The sequence below is a fragment of the Anolis sagrei genome, chromosome 1 (assembly GCF_037176765.1).
Source record: "Anolis sagrei isolate rAnoSag1 chromosome 1, rAnoSag1.mat, whole genome shotgun sequence".
In the NCBI taxonomy this organism is placed as follows: domain Eukaryota; kingdom Metazoa; phylum Chordata; class Lepidosauria; order Squamata; family Dactyloidae; genus Anolis; species Anolis sagrei.
In genome coordinates, this window is record NC_090021.1 from 191,869,529 (window position 1) to 191,882,166 (window position 12,638).

A 12,638-nucleotide genomic window follows, 5' to 3' on the forward strand; every position below is an offset into this window, starting at 1 on the left:
TTAATAGACTGGGAATCTTGCTATTCCCTCCACATTATTGGATTGCAGTTTGCATTAGCAATATCAATGAAAGGGGTAATTAAAGTTGCAGTTCAACCGCATCTGATAAGCCATGCATTTCCCATCCATTCCTCCTCCCCAAGTAAGGGAAAACATTGAAAATAGTATTGTGAGCTATTTGAAGCTATTCTCTAATTTCCCCATATGAACATGAACATTTGCTATAGTTATATGGCACCTTAATCTGTCATTTTCTGTGCGGTGTCATGCTGCTTCCTCTCATACCCAACAATTAGATGGATGAACATACATCAGAAAATGCCCCTCTTTTAGAAGACCAGCTGTTTTATTCTCATTTAAATAGACTGATTGAATCAGTGAAAACTTTGTTCGTCAATACTTATGTAAGCCTCAGTGATTTAGTTGGTTACAGCACTTGATATTAACATGGATTTAAGTCTCTATATTGTGTACTTTGTGCTCATGAAGTTGTTCTGGTTATAATGTTTGTGTAACAAATACTTTTTGCAAAAATAAAACTCTTGCTTTACTTACAAAAGACTGGACTAATGTTTCACCTAGAGTAGATCCATTGAAAAGTCTTGAACTTAAAGCAGAACAAAGGAAATCAACAAAGCCTAAACTAATTGTAACTAATGTTACAAAACTAATCAGCTTTGTTGATTTCCCTTGTTCTGCTTTATATGAGACTAACATTGGATTTAAACCTTTGCTACCATATTCCTTATTAGGATCAGTTGCATCTGAAAATGCTTGAGATGCTTATAATATTGGCATTGAATTGCAAATATGTATAAAATCAAGTATGCATTTAGAGTGGAAAGAAAATAATGTATTTCTCTCTTAACCTTAGATCAGACCCCAACGCCAACTCGATTCCTGAAGAATTGCGAAGAAGTGGGTTTATTCAATGAGCTAGCAAGTCCTTTTGAAAATGACTTCAAAAAAGCTTCTGAAGATGATATTAAGAAAGTATGTTAACACAGAATATTCAAACCAGATTGCTTGGCATGCTGTTGAAAATATGAATGCTTTTTGTGACTAAGATTGCTAGAAAATGAGAGTTTTGTATGTTTTTTAAAAAAAGTTTATACTTGTTCATAGGAAAATATCAAACTATATTTGGAGGTAATGAAAAATCCTAAAAGTATGATTTGTATATAAAATTATTTTGTCTCATACACAACTAGGCAGCTAGAAATAGCACTTTTGGAAAAAAAAGGAAGATGGAAAGTCTATCAGATGAAGTACATTGTTAAATCCACAGGTATTTAAGCACTTACATAGTTGCTGGGGTGAGTTTAGAGCCTTATGGGATATAGAAACATGCAGATTTTGACACTAACCATGAGCCTTCAAAGACTTAAGTAATATGATAAAGGTCTCTCTTGAAATGTCAAAGCACAATTTATTCTGGTTACACAGAAGTCAGTTCTGTTGTAATAGGGATCTTGTCTGCAGATATTTTTTTGTTAAATGTGTAGCTGTCATGAGGATCTATATATTATAAAAGAAGTGCTAGGAAATCATTATTTCAGTTCATATCTCTGCCACAGATAGGAATTTATGAATACATTCCACTAAAAAGGCTCTCTCCCATGTCATCACTAAGTGAACCTATGATGGTGGCAGAACCTAGAGAAAACCTCCCGAGGATCTTAAAACTTGCAGGTTCAGTGGATAGTCTTTCAGATATTCCTTATGAAGGAGGGTGTGACCCAAGGAAATTTGTTTCAGCAGACACATATGAAAGAAGTAGTTAAAATACTATCGGTCAGGATATTATAAATAGTTTACTCTTGAAAAAGATGGCTGACTGTAGATATAACATATCTGCCTGTTCTTCCAGATGCCACTAGATTTATCACCTCTTGCAACACCAATTATTAGAAATAAAATCGAAGAGCCTTCAGTTGTTGAAACAACTCACCAGGATAGCCCTTTACCTCATCCAGAGTCCACTACCAGTGATGAAAAGGTCAGTAAGTAAGTTCAGAAGTGTAATCTGTATAGGGAATTTGTGCTAGTTGTTCAGGGAATATTAAAAATCTAAGCTAAAGAAAATCAGCCCTTGCATACTGTAAAAATGCTAATCCTTGTCAACTAAAGCACATTGTTACAACTCTGAACTGGAGCTTTCAAAATTACTTTCTGAAAGGACTTTATACATGTTACTTGTTCAGTGACAATTTGTTATCTGTGCTCATTTCAGTGTTTAAAAGGAAGCTCCTTGCGTTCACGATTACCTTTTTGTTGATTTTCATTTCCTGTTTAAAATAATAAGGAATTGGTAAGAGAACACATAAAATGTAAAAATACCAGACCTGTGTGAATGCCTGAAATGCACTGTAAAAAAAAAAAAACTAGAAAGACATTTGTAACCAAAAAAGCAATTCAATGCTGGTAACTATGTTACTTGCAAGCTTTACTCTTGTGATACAAATGTATTCTTCACTTTTCCCATGTTGTCTCTAAACCTGATAGTCTTACCTGTCCCACCTCAATAAGACAATGAAAAAACATGTCCACAGGGTAGGGCCGTACTAGTCCAACAGTGTCAGTGACTGATGTGAAAAAAATCTCAGAGACTATATATGTAATGAGACTAATGTAAGATATGGCCCTAACTTGAAACTAAAAACTAAAAAAATATCCAGAGTTTTAATTATTTGATAGAACTGGAGAATTTCCCCTTTGTTCTAAAGGAGTCTCCCATGGATTGGAACTGCAATAACAACCTCGTTATGTTTCCTGTAGGAAGTGTGTCTCCAGCCGACTGCTCAGCCAACATCCACCATTGTTCGTCCAGCTTCTTTGCAAGTTCCCAATGTGTTGCTTGCAAGTTCTGACTCCAGTGTCATTATTCAGCAGGCCATTCCTTCACCAACCTCCAGTACTGTCATAACACAAGCTCCATCTTCCAATAGGCCAATAGTGTGAGTTCTAAAAATCTATGTATATGAAATTATTTCTCTGTATATCTTGCTCCTCTTTTATCAAAATACTTCTCTGAAGTCACATTACATTTTAATTTTTTAAGTGTCTACAGATTTTATTTAAGGCAGCAAAAGATCTACAGGGCCTTTAGGGGCTTGAAAAATTGGGGTTTCGGCTGATTTTGACTGAATAACAAGACATTGAATTATACCATTTCTCTGGGTATCATTTTTAAGGAAGACTTTTTTTTGTGGACCTCAGGAATTTAAGGGACCAAGAGAAAAGACTGATGCAATATGTTTTCTGCACTTTCCTCATCTCTGTCTTATCCATTGGGAAGTAGCTTTGAAAATCACCTCCTCACTTCAATGAAACACAGTTCTTTCACAAAGAGAAAGAGGGCAACTCTGGATACAGCTGTTTGTTTCCGAATCATCTTAGAAATGAATGTATTTTAACCCTCCACATTTGCTGGTGTTAAGAGTACAGGACCTCTGTGAAAGTGAAAAACAGTGAATTAAAAATTGCTATTTTTAAACTGGGAGAACATCTTTAGGAATTTTTTAATCCTCCAGCAGAATTTTTGTTTAATTCCCACTGGAATCTGACCATAGAATAGCACTAGAAATTCCTAGATGGAGATTTTGTCTAGGAATCTCTCAGTCCTCAAGCATGACTTGCACTGGAAGACCCAGATATTCTCAGAGAGAACATTTAAAATGAAATCCATGAATAATCCAATCCACAAAATTCAAACCAGCAAATGTAGAGGGTCAACTGTAATATGTGCACAAACTGCACAGAATTGCTGTCATGAGGAATGAAATATGCAGTGTTTTTTGTACTACGTGTACTGTAGTGATTGTTCTTCCTTCCTATTCCTTTTCTTAGACCGGTGCCAGGTCCTTTCCCCCTGCTATTACATCTTCCTAATGGACAAACCATGCCTGTCGCTATTCCTGCCTCTATCACAAATTCTAATGTGCATGTCCCAACTGCAGTCCCGGTAAGTGTGTATGTATATATGGGATATCCACCTGCTTCCTATGTTTGAACAAGTTGCAGCTCCCAAACTATAATGCTGGAAACAGCTGTAACTCTGACAGTACTCAATTCAGATGAGCCTACATGGGAGAAGTCTATCAGAAGGGTGGAAAGGGGATAGATAATCACAGCATTGTGACAGTTGGGAAAGTGTACCAGTATTCCAGCCAGAATCCTATGAGAAGAGGAATGTAAGGGTTTCCTCTGGGAGAGGAAGCAGAACTATATTAAAACAGTTGAACAGTAGGAGACATTTCTTAATGTTAAGACTGGTTCAACAATGGAACTCTTTACTAGATTTGACTCTGTTTTGAAATGCTCTGAACCTCCAGCATTGAGTTCCCAGTTGAAGTGCCTCATTTACCAACTGTATCATTTTCTTCTATCCACTAGTCCTGGCTTTCTGCACCAGTAGTTCTGACAGTAAACTTAAAGTAATAAATCAACAGTGAAAGCCATAACATTAAATAACTTGTAAAGACATGTCCCCCAAATATTATGGTATCTGTGAACCAGATTAAAAAGTAGCCTGTTGCAATTAAACTGTCAATAAAACAAAGAATGTGGTTACATTCACTTAGCAATGTTTGCCTCTGATAAGTACATCTATGGAAAGAATATTACAGAGAGAGAAGATCACAACTGAGAAGACCCCGAGCCTTCAAGTCTTGGATAGTAGAACAATTCAGAAAATCAGACCTTAATCTATACTGTGACAACATAATCACTGCATTGCAGTTGTGTAGTTTTGGGACTTTCACAGGGAGCAGGTACATCATTCTGGCTGCTTATAAAGGAGATTTCATTCTGTGCTTGTAGTAACTCTGACGCTCTTGTGCAGCTTGTAAGGCCTGTCACCATGGTGCCTAGTATCCCAGGAATTCCAGGGCCCTCCTCTCCACAACCAGTGCAGTCTGAGGCAAAGTTGGTAAGTGGTTCTTTATTCTTTGTTAAGATTAATCTGATTATTGCATAGAGATTGTGTGTGTGTGTGTGTGTGTGTGTGTGTGTGTGTGTACACACCCAATTGATTGTTCTTCAGTTTCCATTTAGATCATTTGTTTTATATATGTGGTGAGCTACTGCATTTTCAATGCTGAAGAAAATTTCCCTTAAGTTTTTTCTCTTGTTTACACACATGTAAAGCATTCCCATTCATTCACACTCAGACCATTCATCCATCACACCAGCACATACACCTCATTTCTCTGCCACTTCACAGTTACCTAGCAGCTCCCTCCAGGCTCCCTTGACTGCAGGGCAACCTGACTGAGCTGTTATAGACAACTATAAGGCCCAAGCATATTGAGCTTTCTAAATATTTTTGCTCTTCTTTAGACATGTTTCTGTAGGTTGTCTGTTCCACTGCTTTTTAAACTGTGGGTTCCAACCCCAAATGGGATTCCCTTAGCACATTGGTTCTCAACCTGTGGGTCTCCAGGTGTTTGGCCTACACTCCCAGAAATCCCAGCCAATTTACCAGCTGTTAGGATTTCTGGGAGATGAAGGCCAAAACTGTCAGCAGAGTTATAATATCAAAATAAAAAATAACAATACTACAGCATAAGCTTACTTTATTATAGCTTCATAGTGGAAACTCAGAAATCAGACCCTAAACAAAAACCTCCAACCAAATCCAAGACCAAGACCTAAAAACTGCAGGCAGATGCAAACCATTATAACAGCAGCAATGAGATCCACCTGCACCCAATTGACCAAACCCAAACCACAAGCATTTCAGCAATTAAAGGCACAAACTTACTTACACAAATATAACCAAATACATACAATGAACAATATAATTTTGCACATTTTACAATACTTCTAACACTCCTCCACAAAATTATATTAGTTCATATTTATACATTCATAAATTCAATTTTTCACAAAACTGGTTATGTTTTTCACAAGTAAGAGGTTTCGTCAAAATATCTGCAACATTTTCAACTGAAGGAACATAATTGAGAACAATTCTTTTGTCCTTAACAAATTGTTGCACATTTGAATATCTAACATTAATGTATCTAGACTTCGTTTTCATATTTTGACTTTTACCCAAAGCGATGCAGGTTTGAGAATCAACATAAACTTGTATTGGCAATTCTAAATCAATGTTCAGACTTTTAATCAAAGATTCTAGCCATTCTGCTGATGTCAAAGCATCAGACAACGCTGAGAATTCAGCTTCTCCAGTACTTAATGCCACAATGTTCTGTTTTCTGCTCTTCCAGCACACTGGTGTATTTGCGTATTTTATTACAAATCCAGTAACAGATTTATTTTCCTTTAGATTTGCGAAAGAACTATCGCAATGTATTTCTAAAGACTTTTTGTCATCTGGACAAATTCTGAAAACTTTTTCAGCAGTTTGTTTTAAATATCTCAGAACTCTTTTTACTCCAGCCCAGTCTGTATGTGAGGGATTTTGAATCCTTTGACTTAGGATACCAACAGAAAAAGAAATGTCAGGCCTTGTGTTGTTTGCAATGTACAATAAAGAGCCAATAACTGAACGATAAATGAAATTGTTATCAAACACTTCTCCATCTACATGTTGTAAAAACTGAAGAGCCATGGGTGTATTAACAGTGTTTGCATTTTCCATTCTGGTTCTTCTCAAAAGATCATAAATCTTGTCAGTTTGGTTTAATTCAAAACCACTTTCATTTCTGGCAATATTTATGCCAAGATATCTATTAACATCTCCAAGATTTTTGATTTTCAATACTTTGCTCAAATTCTGAAATACTTCCTGAATGTTTTCCTCAGATCCAATACATAACACATCATCCACATAAATTACAATAAACATTTGTGTGTCTCCACTTCCTTTTGAGTACAAACAAGGATCAAAACTATTGGCAACAAAATTCAACTTTGTCAACACTTTGTCTAAATGTAGGTTCCAATTACGTGCACTTTGTTTAAGACCATAAAGACTTTTCTTAAGAAGATAAGTCCCTTCAGGAAGGTCAGATTCAAAACCTGGGATAGCAGATATATAAACTTTCTCCTCCAAGTCTGCATGAAGATACGCAGTATTCACATCAAAATGTTTGACTTTTAAATTCCTATTACTGGCAATTGCAAGGGTTATTTTTAGTGCTTCCCCAGACACTGTGGGGCTAAATATCTCATTAAAATTTTCTCCATATATCTGTTCAAAACCTCTAGCAACTAACCTGGCTTTGTACAAAAAACCACCATCCTTTGTTTGTTTACGTCTATAAACCCAACGACAACTTAGAACCTTTACATTGTCAACTGTTTTAGACTTCTCCATGACTTGCAAATCTTTCAAAGCATCAAATTCACTTTGCATTGCTTTTAACCAAAGATTTCTCTCAGTCTCATCTCTTTTCAACATCTCTTTATAACTTTGAGGTTGAGACCAGTCATGTTCTTGTATTTTCACAACTTCACAATGGTATCTCTTTGGAGGAATACCCTTAGTTGTCCTAGAACTGCGCCTAGGAATGGTCCTAGTACTATCTCCTCCATCAGTCTCATCAGTTTCTGAATTACTAGAGCTAGTACTTTCTGAACTAGAAGATTCAGCTTCAGCTTTTCTCTTCTGAGGTTCTGTCCTTTTAATTACAGGACTACTGCCTTGTAACTGACTAGAAACAGATTCTTGCTTCACTTGCACTTGTGTTCCAAACTGTGTATCTTGAGATGTGCTTGGTTGTATATTTTGCTGTGCAGTCTGTTGTGAAACTGATTGCACTTGTGTAGCAGGTCGCTGTGAAACTTGCTGTGTAGTTGGCTGTGTGGTTAGTGGTGTGTGCATTTGAGTAGTATTGAAAGGCAGAAACACTTCCTTATTTGAATGAATCCTTTCCCAACCACTGTGTTGTTGGAACTTCACATTTTTAGAAACTAACACCCTATTATTACCACACCAAAATCTCCAACCTTTTGACTCAGAAGCAGGGCCTAGATATTTCAATTTCTTCCAAATAGAATCCTTTTTATGTCTTTGTTGAGAAGGAATTAAGACATATGAGTCACTTCCAAAAACTCTGATTGAACTCAAATCAGGAGTTTTTCCAAAAAACAACACATAAGGAATACTATTGACACTTTTGCAAAAAGAACGATTGAGCACAAAAGTGGCGTTTGCCACGGCTTCAGCCCACAATCCATCAGATAAACTAGCATCTCTTAACATTTTTCTAGCCACAACCTTTACAACACCTATCCACCTTTCTGCAACCCCATTTTCACTGGGTGAGTAAGGATTTGTTAACCTGTGAACTATGCCAAACTTTTCAAGCAAATTTTGCATTTGTTTGGACATAAACTCAGCACCACGATCACTCTGAAAAGCTTGTACTGGGTACTCAGGAAACTGTGTTTGCATTAGCTTCAGCCAAGCAGAAATTTTTTGAAAAACTTCACCTTTAGTTCTTAGAAAGAAGGTGAACTTCAGCCTTGAAAAATCATCTACCAAAATCAAAAAATATTTTGACCCGCCTACAGAAGTAGGATGAGGACCAGATACATCAATATGAACAAGCTCTAAGACCCTTTTTGAAACTCTAGCACTGTATTTTGCTATAGGAGCTTTAAGATTTTCTGCTGCACAAATTTCACAATCTAGAAAATTCTTACATCCTTGAATAGGAATCTCACACAACTCAGCTGTCTGTCTTAGATACTGCCATGACAAATGACCCATTTTCCTGTGAAATTCATGAATACATTTGTCGTGTAATGGCCTGGGATTATCAGGTATCTGCTTAATGCAAGCAGACACATTTGTAGCAGACTTTAAAACAAAAAATCCCTTTTCTTGTCTCAGTTGCACTTCATTACCTTGAAGATCAATTAGCATAGACTTTTCTTTCTTTAAAGACACCTCAAAACCTTCATCCAAAAGTTTGTTGACACTGAGAATATTATACATAATTTCTGGTACATAGTACACATTCTCAAGAGTACATTTCAGACTGTCAATATAAAGATCACCACAAGAAAATACTTTAACTTTTCTATCATCTGCCAAAGAAATAAAGTTTATATCAGAGTCTCTCACATTTGTCAACAGTTCTATAGTTTTTACCAAATGCTGAGAACAGCCTGAGTCAATAATGAAAGAGTTCATTGTATCCTTCTTAGAGGTCACCAGGAAAGCATGCTGTAAGTCCTTTGAAGAACTAGGTCTCTCCACTTGCTTGTTTCTCCATTGTCCTGGATTCTGTTTGCAATTCTTAGCATAATGCCCTTTCTTTTTACATTTAAAGCACACAATTTGTGACTTTGGCTTAGCAACACAAGCAGTGTCATTAGAAGCAGTCCCAGAACTTGAACTCTTCTGCATAGGAGCAAAACTTCTCAATTTGCGTTGAGCTTCAAATTCCATAATTACCTTTGAGCCACTTGATTGTCGTTGAAACATATCTTTAAACAGATTCCACGCAGTTTGTGCATGAGGAATATTATGAAGGTGAACCAACAAAGAATCTGACACAGACAACTGAAGAAGCGCCAAAGCTCTTTCATCTTTTTGTTGATCCGCAGGAGTTAGTTGAGCTGGCAAATTCTCAATTATGTCCCATAAATTCTGGGAAACAAGATAAGCTTTAAATCTGATGCTCCAACTGAGCCAGTTACTATCAGATAGTTTATCAAAAGGGAGTGAACCAACTTGAAGAGGCGGCAAAGCCATTTTGGTATTTCACTTTAAAGTCCCAAAGTTCCAGAAACAAATACTTACTGCACCAAAAAAGAAAGGACCCCCAGTATACCCGGGTTTCAGCCCAGGCAATTTATATTCACTTCTTCAAGTAAAATTGGCTTCTAGCAGTCCAATATCTTTCAAAACTTTGCAGTAATTCTCTGGAATTCAAACACAGGGTCTGACTCACAAACTGTTTGCTTCTTCTTTTGGCTTCAGAAACATTTGCTGAAAAAACCTTTTGTGCAAGGCAAGACAGGAAAGCAACATAGTTGGCCCTTGCTGCTCAGGCACGTAGAAGGCAAATTCTCCAACATAGCAAGCCATAAATCTTCTTGATTTCTCTGAAGGCAAATCTTCCAAGGTTTAGTGTTCAGCAGCAAGCTATCACTTTAAACCTCGCTGCTCACCAAAGCAGCCAGGAGCAGAAGACTCAAAAATGCCTTCAAAAAACTTCTTAATGTTCCACCACATATTTCAAAAACAAACATCACCTCAGACACATGGATTATGCAGCGTTCTGGGCCCATAACCTGTCAGCAGAGTTATAATATCAAAATAAAAAATAACAATACTACAGCATAAGCTTACTTTATTATAGCTTCATAGTGGAAACTCAGAAATCAGACATCAGACCCTAAACAAAAACCTCCAACCAAATCCAAGACCAAGACCTAAAAACTGCAGGCAGATGCAAACCATTATAACAGCAGCAATGAGATCCACCTGCACCTAATTGACCAAACCCAAACCACAAGCATTTCAGCAATTAAAGGCACAAACTTACTTACACAAATATAACCAAATACATACAATGAACAATATAATTTTGCACATTTTACAATACTTCTAACAAAAACATCTGGGGACACACAGGTTGAGAACCACTACCTTAGCTCAATGTTGAGGTCACGAAAAATTTGGCAACAGTAAAAGATTACAAACCAACCATTATAAACCCATTTACACAAATCTCTTAGCAGAAATATGCAGTGTTTAATGTGCACTCGCCAATAAATACTACAACTCTACAAAAGGAAAACCAGCCTGTTTAGCAAGCCTTCCAAATGCTAATTATTATCAGCAAATGTTTAATTTTTGTGCCTATTTTGTATACCTATATACCTGGGTTCAAGTAAAAATGTCTCAGATGGAAAGAGGTCACAAGTGATTTAAATAAAAAACAAAGAAGCCCTCTGAGGATGCTTGCCATAGATGCAGGCGAAATGTCAGGAGAAATGCCTCTAGAACATGGCCCTATAGCCCGAAAAAACCTACAAGAACCTAAAGAAGCCCTGTTGTGCTACATTGGAAAACATCTTTCCTGTAGTTGCCCACCGTTTTCATTCCCTAAGACTTTTTCTAGGCCCACATCAGTCCAAAGGCTGTCAGGGGAAAGAATACAGGAGTGGTTGCATACTAAGCAGATTTCTCTGATGCTTTCCAGGTTTAAAACAAGAAAGAAATGAAAACTAAAACAAACTTTTTAAAGATAGGGTGTTATTGACAAGCACCAAGGTTCATATTCATAAGTGCCCGCCTGCTCATGGAATATAGCTCTCAAATATCTTCCACATAGTACATAACCATACAGCTGTTCTGATTGATTGATTGATTGATTGATTTGTGTGTGTATATATACCCACACACACATATGCACACATTTGCAAATACCTACTGTTCAGTGTAAATTGCATGTTAAGGTGACATTATTTCAATATTTATATGTGATAGTCATAAGTATAAAATTTGAAATAATTCAGTTACTTTATCTCAGGACCTTCATGTCTATATCACATATGAGTGATATAAGTAATGTGTCTGGAAATAGAACGGACTATAATGTTGCATGTCAAGTCATATAAATCTGCAATATCTGTTCCGTAAAAATTGATGATTTACTTTTTTTAATGGATCAGATTTCTACTTACCCTTCTAAGATTTGTCAAGGGTCTTACAGAAGTGTGTGGCTAAATGCAACTGTCTGAAAAATAATGACTTAAAAAATTCTTTTTTTGTTGTTGTTCAAAGATATAGACCAGTTGATGGTGTTGCTAATGTTTAAATTCATGCTTTCCCTATTTTGGTACTCAGTGTCCAGCTTGGGAGTAAAGGTGCTAATTATTCCTGAGTTCTAAATACTTGCAATTATCAGATACTCTTTTACACAGTATTATCTCAATGTGATAACCTTTACCCTATAACAGAAGAGGAATAATACAATATATTAATAAATTGCCTTCAGTTCTCTTGAAGCCCTGGGAACTGTGTTTGCATGTGCTGATACATAGTAATTATTATCACTTCATCGGGGCATGGGCTTTTACTTATCCTCTTTCAACAATTCTGTGCTTTGCTATTTAGTTGATAGGATCACTGCTGTTGCTGAAAAAGCTGGTGAAGATTTTTTTAAAATCAGTGAGGAACACAATTAAGTTGTATCTGCTTTAGCTATAATCCTGTTTCATGTTGATAATTTACTTGTTTTAGTTATAGCTGCCCATTTCTTATTTAGAATCTTGCAACTCTTATTATTTTCCTTAAATCAAACTGCGGTAGATTCAATTAAAACACCATCACTAGTTCAGCATTTTCTGTAAAACAGGCTATTATGTTGGTCGTACATTTCTGTCTCTTCCTTTGCATGGATGTGCTGGATAAACTCGGGAGTGACTAACAAAATCGTTTTCTTAGGTTTGGTTCTCTTCAGCAGTTGAATCTAATTGTAGTGGATAAGTAAACTTACAAAAAGGTGCCTAATAGCCAAGTTATGAGATTGTGAAGAGTGAAAATGTTGAGAAGCACCTGCAGCATTTTGTTGTTATTGCACACAGTGGGATTGACTGAAAACATGCTCCATTCTGATACTGCTGTCTATAGAGATAAAAGTATTTATTGAAAGCAGCAATTAAAATTGCCTAATCTCCAAAGTAATTCACCACTACCCAGGCAGGAT

At 36.5% G+C, this 12,638-nt stretch overlaps 1 protein-coding gene across 1 annotated transcript in view; it reads left to right on the forward strand.

Annotated features, from left to right (window-relative positions):
• The window catches only part of ATF2 (activating transcription factor 2), a 51,452-nt gene that overhangs the window by 14,676 nt on the left and 24,138 nt on the right, over positions 1-12,638 (forward strand). Inside the window, exons 5-9 of the mRNA XM_060779417.2 lie at positions 875-993; positions 1,871-1,999; positions 2,779-2,957; positions 3,850-3,964; positions 4,844-4,930. Of these exons, the coding sequence (XP_060635400.2) occupies positions 875-993; positions 1,871-1,999; positions 2,779-2,957; positions 3,850-3,964; positions 4,844-4,930 (629 nt within the window). The remainder of the gene's footprint in view (positions 1-874; positions 994-1,870; positions 2,000-2,778; positions 2,958-3,849; positions 3,965-4,843; positions 4,931-12,638) is intronic.